This window comes from Amborella trichopoda, chromosome 12, assembly GCF_054954075.1.
Source record: "Amborella trichopoda isolate Santa Cruz 75 chromosome 12, AtrichopodaSantaCruz75HAP2 v2.0, whole genome shotgun sequence".
Lineage (NCBI taxonomy): Eukaryota > Viridiplantae > Streptophyta > Magnoliopsida > Amborellales > Amborellaceae > Amborella > Amborella trichopoda.
In genome coordinates this window covers 47,509,078-47,522,637 of record NC_142347.1, presented here as the reverse complement: position 1 = coordinate 47,522,637, position 13,560 = coordinate 47,509,078, and the positions used below count along the sequence as shown (strand labels likewise).

At 36.5% G+C, this 13,560-nt stretch overlaps 1 protein-coding gene across 2 annotated transcripts; it reads right to left on the bottom strand.

The window, feature by feature from the left end:
* Window positions 1-781: 781 nt before the first annotated feature.
* On the bottom strand, window positions 782-12,957 carry LOC18435573 (downstream neighbor of Son). Of its 2 annotated transcripts, none has more exons than XM_088852974.1 (15): window positions 12,612-12,957; window positions 11,642-11,845; window positions 10,942-11,015; window positions 10,715-10,847; window positions 10,458-10,546; window positions 10,159-10,297; window positions 9,863-10,068; window positions 8,396-8,628; window positions 8,208-8,303; window positions 6,979-7,100; window positions 3,248-3,349; window positions 2,723-2,832; window positions 2,508-2,595; window positions 2,047-2,240; window positions 782-1,207 (listed from the first exon to the last, which is right to left on the bottom strand). In XM_088852974.1, exons 2-15 carry the CDS (start codon window positions 11,756-11,758, stop codon window positions 1,006-1,008), a joined length of 1,905 nt encoding a protein of 634 aa, XP_088709100.1. In that variant the 5' UTR covers window positions 11,759-11,845; window positions 12,612-12,957; the 3' UTR covers window positions 782-1,005. The 2 variants fall into 2 exon arrangements, with proteins under 2 accessions (XP_088709100.1, XP_088709101.1); XM_088852975.1 differs by having other exon boundaries at window positions 10,715-10,844; window positions 12,612-12,953.
* Window positions 12,958-13,560: the final 603 nt, after the last annotated feature.

The window sequence follows — 13,560 nt, the reverse complement described above, 5'->3', positions numbered from 1 at the left end:
TAGTCAAGATCTCAATCTAAATCTTGGCACCAATAAACACCTTCACAAACAGCCCATAGGAGACAATCAGACCCATTTAACTTCACATAAGCGATTGGCATTCCATTAATGTCACTAATGCTGGAAATTTTGGGCTTCCTTTCACTGGCCGCGAGATGCACGCGCACGTGCACACACACATAAAAGAAGAGGAAAGTGAAATATATGATACTACAGAAAGCTAAGCAGTTTTGGAAGCACCAAATGACATAAAAAGCCTTATTACTCACCAAAGATAAGCAAACACACAGAGTAGAAGAAAAAACACCTATCACTTAGATGTATATGAATGTAGATCTCTACACCTGAATCATTCCACGGACTTCAACAGGCTTCCGATCATATCAGCCACACACTTGCCCCTCTCATTCTAATTATAATGCTTAATGCTGAAAAATATAAAAATATCCTTAACTATAGGAAAAGGACAAGACTGCCGTATGGCACATAAACAAAAGAACTAAACTGAAAATATGTTCTTAACAATATCAAATTCAGACCTCGTTTCCTTATTTCATTTAAATGATCAAAAATTGGTATCCAATTGGCAAATAAAGTACAACTTCTATTAACCATCATCAATTCCTCACATCGCCAAACGAAAATGGTCGTATCAAACCAATGTGCCTTTGATAATTGTTTCAAGAACCATAACCAAGGGAATAAAATTCCAAAGAGGCTAGTGGCGCGTATGTTAAAGAAATGGTCTTCTAGAAACTCACAAATAGAACAAGCCCATAAATCATAATAAAAAACTATATATTTCCATTAACCAAGGGAATAAAATTCCAAAGAGGCTAGTGGCGCGTATGTTAAAGAAATGGTCTTCTAGAAACTCACAAATAGAACAAGCCCATAAATCATAATAAAAAACTATATATTTCCATTGACATGAACATATAAGTGAAAAAATTAAATCTACAATTTCATGACACCCCCCCCCCCCCCCCCCCCCCCCCCCCCCAATTACCCTGAAGAGAGGGATGCAATGTAACCATTATCAGAGTATTTTAAACCTGTCACGGATGCAGAACGCAAACGTGGCTCAACAATGGCTTCCATGGAACCAAAGAACCCATCATTTTTCAGCAGGGTTCTAATGACTGAGCTGTCATAAATCACATCAAGAGAAGCATTCAAGCCATGTGACAAAGGGTCAGTTGTGAAGCTGCAAATACACCAAAAAAGAGAGAGGGTCAAACAGACCATAGCTTCCTATTTTTCCCTGTAATAAAGATCTTAAATCAAGATTAAAACGAAGGCATGAAAAAACATTGTCCAATAATCCAATAGATCAATCAATATCAACTATTGTATATTCATACTTCAATCAGATATCCAGTTAATGAATGAAATATACTGTGAGAATTCCTTCCATTCTTTGCTATACGAGAAATATAGCAGTGCTATAAGACTGCCAATTATATAGCCGAAATTTACTGAAAATAAATAAGAAAGACCAATATAGGTCCCTTTGCTTCTGTAATATACAAAAATTAGAACATACTCTTAGACTTGAGTGATAATAGGTACTAGATTGAAATGAACAAAAAGTTTCCAATTACCTTGAAAATCAAGATTGTGATGGCATCTCAGTATACAAAGAGGTCGACTTGAAACCAGGGATATGAGGATGACTATCAAGAATTGAAGGCCCCAATGAGCTTGATGAGAGTGGCGGATACTACAAAGGATGCATCTACTCCTAGTGGCCTCAGGATTGGGTTTTTCTTTTGGACCTAACTAATCGTAGGAGACTCACATATGTGATTAGATGGGCAAGTAGATTTGTTCATGGCCCTTTAAAGGGTACAGATGATTTAGAAGTGCTTTTGAGATTGCTAGCAGAATACATACTTCTCAAATATTTTCATCCAAGTAAATGACACGGACATGGGTGCCTGGGATTTATATACCCCTTAGAATCATATCCATAAATTGTGACCATGGTGTCATTTTTCTTAAGTAACAAACATTATGTATCAAATAAAATAACAGCTTGCTTACCTTGCCTCAAAAGTCCTCCCTTCAGAGCTCATGGCCTCAAAAATATGATGGACAACCCATGGTGGTATAACAGTGTCATTTATTTCTATACTGTAGCAGACCCCTGATGACAATTCATCGACATTCCCCACCGAGGATTTGCCTTTTGAAGGTTCAAGAATAGCAGCAGCTCTCTTGATCTGTTTGCATCTGACCTATAAACATGGTTGTAAATACAACTCAACCAAACAATTATGATGTTTCATTATGGCAACAAACAAAAGGATTGGGAAAGTTCCATTTTCTGTTGATCCATGAATGGATTAGCTTGGGATGTACGCAATTGGGGCCTACTTGTCACAATTGTATTTCCATGAACTTTTTTTCAGCTCACTATTGGATAGAATAAGTTAAACACATAGACAAGTACATGGACCATTCCAAAAACCTGGAAAAATACAATTTAGTAGAGCATCACCCACCTCTGGAACAAAAAGAGACGCATTCTTGAATGGCTTAGGTGAATAAAGTGTAGGAACATCATTGCAAGCCAAAGAGTTCAAGAACAACCTGATGAATAAAAACGTAAACTTCAGAACTGTATCTGTCAAACAAGCACATGCAAAATTACCAATATTATGACAACATAACAGATAAATGGAAGAGAAATATAGCGCAGGAGAAGACTAATAAGTACCTGTAATTAAGTAAAAAATCATATAACTTATGGACTCTTTCATTGCCAACAAAAGCCAATAAGGACTGAGAACTGTTGTCCACATCTTTAACAAAATCCAGACGGCGTGTCTGCATAAGTAAACAAGAAGAAAATTATGCATCGATAATAGCAACAATATATATTGTTAACCAGATTTTCATCAAATGGAATGAAACCATTTGACTGAGAGAAATCAAACTGCCAAGTTTGGTTTCCAGTAACTTGTAGTCAGAATTCAGTTATTTCTAGTTGCTGAAAATGAAGACCACATACAGAGAAACAACTTAGTGGTTCCCTTTACAGAAGCAGAAGGCCAATATTTATATTGAACATTTTCTTCTTTTTTTCTTTTCAAGTTCTATTCGTACTGAACAAATAAAGTGGCATACATACAACCATAAGTATTTATATTACACATGCATATACACCCATGTGCTGGAAATCTTGTTTGTGAGCCACATGCATGTCCGGCGGTGGTAGAAGGAATAGGTGTTAATAATATACCTGCCCAGGATTTTTCTTCTCAAATTCGGAGAGTTCAAGTATATCTTCAGTTCTAGCTTGCTCAACTTCAAAATGGCAAAAAGGCATGGAGAATTCCACATCCTGTTTTGTTGGAACAGGAAAAGTAATCAAAGATAAGAATTTGGTGGTAAACTGATAGCATGAATTAAAATTGAACCCAAAACAAAAGCAACAAAATTGCCCTTTCCTATAAAGCATCAATTGTGAAATCACTATGTTCAGTCTCATAATCAGAATTGTGAAATCATAATCACAATCAGAATTGTGAAATCACTATGTTCAGTCTCATAATCACAATCAGAATTGTGAAATCATAATCACAATCAGAATTGTGAAATCATAATCACAATCAGAATTGTGAAATCACTATGTTCAGTCTCATAATCAATTGTGAAATCAAATGGATTGAGCAACATCAAACCGAGACTAATACAAGAGTAGTCTTCAATTCAGAATTATCCCTATTCTTGTAACTATAGTTTAAATGGCAAGGTGTTGACAAAGGAAATATGTATATGACTGCATGAATGTGTCTGCTTGCTTATATATCACAGTTATAATTCTGCTCTGGAATCTAGCTTTGGCATCCCAGGAGAGGGATCTGGATCACCACTGCTCCAGATGACGATCGCAAAAGGTTGGGAGTGATCCCAACCTCTTGAAGGTTACACCATTTAACTTTTATAAAAATTGACCAGTGTAATCTTAAAATAGTTTTATTTCTTAATATTACACAATTCGATACTAGTCAGTGAAAATTGTAAAATTAAACAGTGTAACCTTAATTACTTTCGCAATCTCAAAAGTTGGCAATAAGATTAGGATCAAGATCCTCAAAAGGTCGGATCAAGATCCCTAGGATCGCTCCCTCCCATAGGTATCTTCTAGCCTTTCACGATCCCCAAATTCCAATCCCTAAATTAATTCTTATCCGCTCCCAGACCCAACAACTATGTTATAGACTTCTAATGATGCAGATAAGATAACAATTGCACGCACATACTTATTAACTATTGAAATGTGTGTCCATAAGTAAAGAGAAGTCTGTGTATATCAGTATATATTTAGCTTTGCTTGATGGCCCACTCAAAGTTTCAAACTATTCCAATTTTAATACAGCTTCGAGATGGAAATATTTTTTAACTATATCAGGATCAAAAAAGGAGATTGTGTATGCACCATTGTCTTATTTCCATCACATACAACTATTGGATATGGGGATTTTCTCTTCATTTGATGTTGGCACTTCAAAAATAATGCACATCTCCACTTCACTCATTCAGATCTAATTCTATGTGCGACATTGTTCTCAATCTCTCCATTCTCATGGATTATCAACCCTAGATAATCGGAAACAAACTCTTTTAGGTATTTCTTGATCATCAATCTTAACTACTTCCTCGTTTCTACTGGGGTGACATCATGGTGGCGTGTTGTTTATGCGCATCAAGATCTCTAGACACATCAATTTGTTTTATTGTAAGTTGTGCCTCTATTGTAAGAACCATAGACATGATATTTGTTTGGCTCTGCCGTAGCCTCCTCTTTTAGGTTTCTATAATCTGGACATAAGCATCTAAACAGAGACATTCCTTCCTTCTCCAAGATAGCACTATAGTTCCACTCCCAGTGTGGCTGAGCCAGAGCCAGAAACCAGTGTAATCTAAGCCACATGGCCTCACCCCGTGTTGATCTCCAGACATTGTTTCAGCTGACCTTTGACATTGAAGTTCTTCTTTCCACCTATCTTTTGATCGTAAAGGTAAATCGCCTTTTGCTTGTATTATGAAACTAATGTCAATCTCTGCAAATAGGTTTTAAGGAACTCTCTTGCTGAGTGCATGCCATAGATAGCTTCTGCGATTCTTGTTTTAGTTTGTTGATGTCAATTCATTCCTCTTCCCATCAGGCCTTGCATTTATGTTCTTCCCTTTCCCCTCTACTGGAAGGATACTTTCACATCTACTGTTCAGGAACGGCAAGATTTGCACGCTATACACGTGCATCAGGTTTTAGGCATGTGTCCTTACCACAAGCTCATGTTGAGCATTGTTCCCAGCCATTTGATCAAGCTGACTGTTTGACCTTCTGTTACATGACATTGATCATGTTGCAATCTGGGCCTGGTCCATCGTGGACCATGTATTTAACCATGGCTGAATCATGGTCCCACCTGCTGTGGCACTATCCCCACCATCAGCAGCAGATGAATCTCTAGAGCGAAGATATGGACCGTCATTTCTTTCAGTGGCAGGATCGGCATTCAATAGATATGTGCCAAAGATTAAGAGGATATGGGTGAGAAAAGACTGCCAGCCTAGCAAGGAAATGTCGTCAAGTTGGACCGAATGAGGAGAAATCTGCAATTTAACACTTGCGGTCCACAATTTTACATGGACACCAATACAGGTGTTCGAGTCGATGCGTCGTAGCTGTCTAGTACATTAGCCAAAAAAGCCAGCATGGCAAGACACTAATGTACATTGCTTTGTTATAAATAAAGTATTATATTCTATGTAATACAATATATATAGCTTTTCTTTCAATTACATCTAGGTGGGTGGAGAGGCAGTACCATGAGAATTATATCCTCAAGATAGGCTGAGCTCAAGCCTTCCCATGTAATTCTGTTAAGTGTTTGAATATTTTGTAATATATTCAGTGTCGACACATGTCAAACGTGTTGACACACGACATGGTGCCATGGACCACATGTCATGGTAACACTACCAAGTCCATCAATTCAGACTTAAATGAAATTCAAAATTCAAATATGAATTTCAAAAGGGGTGGTGTTATACAAGTGGCTAGAAATGGGCTAGCAAAGTAGGGCTTCTAATCAGCAAAAACTTCAGCTCGGTGTCCTTAATTCCCTCTCCATTTAGCATTCTCATCCTTCACCTCAGAAGATATCACTGCTGATTCATTGTTTTCCTTCTTTCCAATACTTCTGCTTCCTGGTGTCCACCTTCATTCGTCTTTCCTATCTGATGGATTTTGATATTACCCATTCTTTATTGAATATTCAGCTTAAATTTTTTAATTTGTGGAAAAATAATGATATTTGAAATGGGCCAGTATTTTAAAAAGCGGACCGCCCAACGTCTGGGCGGCCGCCTAAGCAGTCTAGAAGGCCTGGGTGCATCGCCCAAGCTTAGGCGGCCAAATTAGGCAGATATCCCTGGGCATCAGCCTAAACCCATTCGTGCAGCCGCCCAGGGCCTGTGTCCCACCCAAGGGTGGAAATACGGCTCCCTGATGATATTTTTGGGTCATTTTTGTAATACTAAAGAGGTAAAATTGTGGGTTTGGAATCTAAAACCAATTAGAGGCTATTTTAGAGAGAGAAAACCCAAAAAACAAAAAAAATGCTACTGGGCCGTCCAGGTTTTGAGCGCCCCCCGCCTAGGGCCAAGCCAAGCTAGGACCAACACAAGTTAGTTTAACTGCCAGAGGGTAGAAACACTTGCATCCTTTTAGAATATCTTTGTGGGTCTAGCATACAGCTTCTTCATTTGACATATTGATGCATCTTCTTTCCAAAATTGGAAGAAAGGGAACCAGTTTCGTGGATATAGCCCAGCCTCTTTCAAAGTTAAGTGCTAATTCCAGTAAATAACCATAAAAACCAAAAAACCATAGAGGAAATTTTCATACACATAACAATAAGAATCCTCAAAAGTGCAATATAAAGACAGCATATAACTCACATTCTCCTTAAGCAAGGCTCTCAATCCACGAGTTGACCTAGAAAGATAAGCATTACAGGAGTGCTTTTTCGTATCAGGATAATCACCTCTGATGAATAGCACCACAAATTGGGAAGTATAAACTGCAAATTACAAAATAGTCAAAGAATTCCATGATATAAAAAGTTTCATTAGCCAGCCCATTAAATTAAATAGAATACCACAAACAAAAGAAAATAAAAATAGTAGGCATAAGAGAGCACAAAGGAGTGACAAAATATTCCAAATAACTTTTAGACATTAGAAAAAAGACACAAGTAACAAAATTAATTATCAAAATAAAGGATAGCTTACGACAAGATAGTTGCAAATTGCACAAGGCACTCTAACAGAGAAGAACTGATAAATAAAAAATGAAAAAGAAAAATATGATTCAGAGTAAGTTCACAATCAAGAAGTAACCTCAGATTCCATATATTAGTAAGAAATTATATTTGAGTACTAAGAAGCTGTATTTTAGTAATACCTAGACTAATATCATACCAAACTGCATATACATTATACAAAAAGATTATTCTATCATCATCATCCGAGCCTCATATCAATTATTTGAGATCAGCTACACGAATCACGTTCCGTTATTTCACTCTATCAAGGGTCATACCCTTAGTCTGATGATAACCATATTTATTCTCCCTACTTCTATCTATGTCTTTTTGGGCCTTCCCCTTGCCCTTTTAGAGCCTTCCACTTGAATCAAATCCCCGCTACTAATGGGTGCTATCCTAGGTCAATGTTGCATATGACCAAACCACCTAAGTCTACTTTCCCTCATCTTATTGCCTATTAGAGCCATCCCTAAGTTCATCAGATGTATTCATTCTGAATTCTATCCTTTCTTGCCTTGTCATTCATCCATCTCAACATCCTCATATTAGTTACGCTCATTCTATGGATATGTTGTTTCTTGACCACCCAATATACCATCCCATAAAGCATGACTGGTCTTACAGTCGCCCAAGATTCAAATACATAACACACAATTAAAAGATTAATTACAATATGATAGAAAAGTGTGAAATCTTATTGAAGGAAATAGCCTACCACTAGAGAAGAGTTGTTCCATTGATCTACCAATATAGGGAAAATAATATCTAAAGAACAGATTTGTCACTATTTTGGCTTACTAGCAAACACAACCTAATGCTTACATCATAACAAAAATAGGAAAACTTGATTTCGATACATACAATAGAAAATGTTACATATCTTCCTTCTAAGCATGTAGTAAAGACATCGAAATGAGTCCTGCCAAGCCACGTGCCGCTTCAATAAGAAATCACTTTCTGCAACAAAAAGTGAATCAAGCTTCTAACATCATTTCAAGGTGCAAAAGAAATTGGAGTATTGTCCGACATCTGTTCATTTAGTTATGTACCTGCCAAATTTCCACGAGCAGCAGACAATTCTATGGAATTTATGACAGAAGGAGGCAGAGAACATTGCGGATACATCCATGAATGCAATGCTCTAGAATAAGAAATCCCAAGATTTTCAGAGCATCCCAGCAGGGAGCTAGATTCTCCACAATTCAGGCCTTGATGAAGACCATATTGAGATACAAACATAGCCATGCCTTGATAAGAACTTGTAGGACTCAACTTGTGGCACCTATAAGGTACAAAAAGAAAAAACCAGTAGAAGATTTACTAGGAAGGAAAATATGCAAAGAGTCACTGCAGATTACAATAGTAAACTGCAAGTCAAGTCAACCACACATGGTTGACAGAGGACGAGAAACGTTCCAATGCTCGATGTCTAATATGGCAGAGGAAATCTTCACTCCAACCATTCACTATTAACTATGAATGGTTGATGTGATCTGCAATTTACTACATGTAAATTGAACAAGTTGCTGCATATGATCCCTAATACAAAAATAATCAGTTGCTTCAAAGTAATGAGCGATCAAACTGAAGCAAATGACAGATACTGAAGAAAACAATGTTTATTTGTGGCTGATTTTGCCTTGAAGGAACTTTTGCCATCCAATTAATTCTTTAACTCTTGCCAGTGTTGTTTGTTCAGATGTGCCTATTGTAAAGCCTTTATGGTCAATTATCACTAAAGGTCAAAAGATAAGAGTATACATCAAGCCAGATCAGAAATGCAGCCAATCAGAGGCGTGTACTGAAAATAAGTGTCTAAGGAAGCCATTGCAGGAGAAAATCTACTATCAAAAAAGAAAGGAAGAAGGAAAAAATACCCCAAGATGGAAGCCCCTCTTAACTATCCCTCATCGGCTAGAGAATTGATTCCTACAGCGGCATCCCTCATAACATGAACCAAGTGTAATAAAACTAAGCATCAACTGTTGTTTTGTCATTTCAATAATGCAGATCAGAATTACCCAGACACCTTTTTTGGGTATGGATAAACCATGCACATGAATCGTATTTGAATATAATAATATATATACTAGAAACACAAATAAAAATATTCCGAAAACTGTACCAATATTTATCAGAAGCCACTTCCAACATATAATAGAAATATTGCTCAAAAGTCACCAACATACTAGAAAATTTGTCAAGATAATGTGCAATGTCACTGTGGAATCCATATCACTATTGTAAATATGACATGTAGAATTATTGCACAAATTGAATCCCAAAACTCAAGACAACCTAACATACCGAAACCATTACTTGTAAAGATAACTAGTAAATGATATACACATATGCACATATACACAATACAAACATATGGATGCATGCCTGCATGCGAGCATGACCAATATAAAATTTAATAAACGGGATACAAGCAATATAATGATTCCAGGCACGTGACCAAACCACTTCGAAATAGATGCAAACTCAACTATTGACATAAATACAACACTCACCAACTAAGCGATGAGGAGGAAACCAATCGCAAACACACTTTCAAAGTAAAATCCAGAAGTACTTTATTGGTGGGAATACAGATCTCGTTACAAGAAGTTCTCAAAGAGCATGATGATGAGGAACCCTCCAAACTTCCAGTAGAATTGGCAACCTTGGGGAGAACCGTGGAAAGCTTTGAAGATGCCAGTCCTTTAAGTGCTTTATCCTAATCTTAAAAAGATAAATGTTACTGCCTAAAGAACAAAAAGAATAGCAGTTTCAACTACAAAATGAAGCTACTCGTTGCAATGTTTACCATATCAACGTCAACTGGATTTGCTAATGCTGAACTGCCCCAAGAAAGCTCAGCAACGCTACGAAATGTGCTTTGAGAACATTTTGCAAGCCCAGTGTGAGAGTTGTGCCCCTTAATGACATCTGCAGAAGTGCTTGTACTGCCAACAAATAAAGTAGCTTAAGGCACTCAATAAAGCCCCCCAACAACCTGACCGCAAAATAAATGAGATCTCTAACAACTTTGTGCTGCAGAAGCATCTAAACAAAATTAAACTATCAGTTTAGAAAGAATAATATGCCATCATAAGGAAAACATACCATGGAGGTCCTTCCTTCTTCATGGTCAAATGACAAGCCTTGGATGGGCTTTTCATAAAATCCCCTTGTGCAGAGGAAAGAGCATTTTCCTGATTGAGATGAACAAAGGTTTTCCCCATCAGATTACTTTTATTTATGAAAATTAAAGGGTATCTATGAATATCTTTTTACAGTTTGATACCTATTGATAATGTGTCAAGTCAAAAAGAATGAGACTTTACAACACATAAAACCTTCTATTACAACAAGAATCTGACCTTCCGCTTTTCATTATGAGTCCCCAACAAGCCATTGGACTTCTTAACAGGGTAGACATCATCAACACGAGTATCAATGTATCTTGGTGTCTTTGATGACTCTGATTTCTTATTCCCATGGGTTATTTCACTGCTATTGCCAGAAAAAACAAGTCTCAGTACCTTTCTCTTTACAGGTTCAAATATCTAGATTCCAGAATGCATGAAGAACAAATATTTGTATTTACCAGTCACCACCCGAAAGAAAAGTGGAGGCTCCCTCAACAGGATTTCCAAATTGCCTTCGCTTCAGCTGCTCCCCCTATAAAAGAGGCGATGGATCAATGAGGAAATATAGGTATTACTACCATAATTGCATATGCAGAAAACATTTTATTTACAAATATTTCATTATAAAAAAAATGCATCAAGTACATGTAATTTAACATGTAGAATAATCATGGGAACTAACACAGAGGAAAATCACCAAACCAAAAGTTATTTTAAAATAAGCCAAAACAATATATACTAACTGACAAATCAAGAATAAGTATTTCAAACAAACCCAGCTCAAAGTATGTACACAAAATAAGCAATCCAATACACGCTGGCCAACTAGCTATTCCAACTACTTGATATAGTACTTATGTATTGTATATTGCGTAAAGATGAATCACCAATTCCGTCAAAGAACCGCCACAGCCCTGAATGATTCCTTGTCTAGATGAAATTTTTTTCAATCACTGCCTTTAACCATCTACAATTTTGGAAATGTAAACTTCTCTCACACAATTCCAAGAGATATCTCTCACACAATTCCAAGAGATATCCATAACTATTTGAATCTTTGAATGATGAAAAGCAAAAAACGAAAAAAAACGAAGTAAATCTTTCATGAATACCAAATGAAAACTCGGGCAATACAAAATAAAAGGCTCAGTGGTTTACTCTCAGTTCTGAAGGTGTCTTTCTCTTCATGGTGGGCTCGAATTGGTGTTTGGAAGCACAGTGTCCGATTGATGATGAAATTGAGGAGGTGAAATCATGGACAACCACTTCCGCCATATCAACCAAGATGCCTCAAATCCCACACTCCCACATAAAATTCCTCTACTCTATTACCAATCCAAAAGAAGAAAACCTCTACTCTCTCTGCATAACAATAAAATAATGCGAGTGAATTAGCCAATAACATACAAGCTATTCACTCATATATTACAATGAACAACTGCAAGAGTTCTCAAAAATCAATGGCAGGAAAGTAAAATCATAAGGAATTGTGGATCAAAACAACATTATAAATGTAATGTGACAAAGCCGTTTAAAGGTAAAGAACAATTGAGTGACCAAGCTGTTTAAAGGTGACATAAGTAATTAATCCATTAAATTTTATAAATATAATGAAAAACAGCAGAAGAAAAATTCAAGCATAGGAAAACCCAGTTCTGGATCAAAAGTCAAAACAAAAGATAAAAAGTCAAGATTAATTATAAAGAACATTTGAGCTACCAAGCCGATTAAAGGTGACACAGATAATAAATCCATTAGCTTTTTAAAAAATAAAAAGAAAAAAATAGCGGAAGAAAAATGTAAGCATAGGAAAACCCACTTGTCAAGCTATTACTACTCATAACCAAAAATTTAGAAAAAAAAGAAAAATCAAACCAGAACAAAAAAATATGCGATCGCTAGAGAAAAATGCGACTGTTGATAATCTATATACACAATAATATTCAGTTCTAACATATCCATCAAGATAAAAGAAAATGCACAATATATCAGTAATTAATAGAGAAAAGACTGGATCATCCGACTCTCAAAAACAGATAGACATAACAAATTCTATGAATTATCAAGAACTTTCAGTAAAACATTGTATTGTGAATGAATGAGTAGATTGAGAATCATAGCCGTGTACCTTTAAAATGCATCAGTGACCAATGGATCGAGTGACTGAGTAAATCGAACCATTGCCAGTGCAAGCAAGATTTTAGGGCAATAAATGGCTCAAGATGGGATGAAAATCCAACTGTAGAGAGAGAAAGAGTGAGAGAGAGAGAATCCAGTGGAGATAGAGAGGGAAACTGATGTTTGAAATTTTGAGGGAATCGGAACTATCCATAAACTAGTCAGAGTCCACTTTAACCCAAACAACCAGAAGGTGACACTGCTATAGTGGTCTCGCACCACAACCATAATACTTGGTCTCTCAATAAAAAACACATCGCCAAGGGATTTGTTTAAGTGGTCCGTCACCGACGACAAGAAGGTTGGAGAGGGCGTATGTTATTTAGACGAGATTGAATCACCCCATTCAATTGGGCTGCGGATCATAATCTTAGATTAATGTGTTCTAAAAAATTTTTTGGTTTGGTTGAAAACTAGTCAAAATAAATATTTGATTTATAGTTATAAATATCGAATTCAACCATCCAGTTCTGGTCCCTTAGCTGATCTCATTCAAATCAAAAATTAAATTTAATCGAAAACTTGTTATAATTAATGTTTAACTAGTCTTGGCCGATCGGACCAAACAGTTTTGATCGGTTTGGACCAGTTGAACAATATTGGGCAAATATTTTTTAATAAACTATTTTATATTTTCTGAACTATAATTTATATTTGTTCATTATTTTTGAAAAATTGATCCAACCAGTTGGACATGCAATCAAATCTGTCAGACCAAACCCTCACCATTTCGGTGGTCGGCCTAATCTTAATAATATTAGTTTGAGTAGTTCTAGCTAAATAATTTTTATAACAATCGAATTCAACCAGTTCGATCGATACTCAAATTGATTTTAATTAAACCAGATCCCTCATGGGGTTTGTGAGTGGTCTGTTCCTGCTAACCACAGTGGCTCTTG

Excerpts from the sequence above, each read along its gene's own strand:
- LOC18435573 (XM_088852974.1), bottom strand. The coding sequence starts at position 11,758 with ATGGCGGAAGTGGTTGTCCATGATTTCACCTCCTCAATTTCATCATCA. Across the intron at positions 3,350-6,978 it reads GAGCCTTGCTTAAGGAGAAT|GATGTGGAATTCTCCATGCC; the intron begins GTGAGTTATATG and ends CCAACAAAACAG. Across the intron at positions 1,208-2,046 it reads GGGAGGACTTTTGAGGCAAG|CTTCACAACTGACCCTTTGT; the intron begins GTAAGCAAGCTG and ends GTGTATTTGCAG.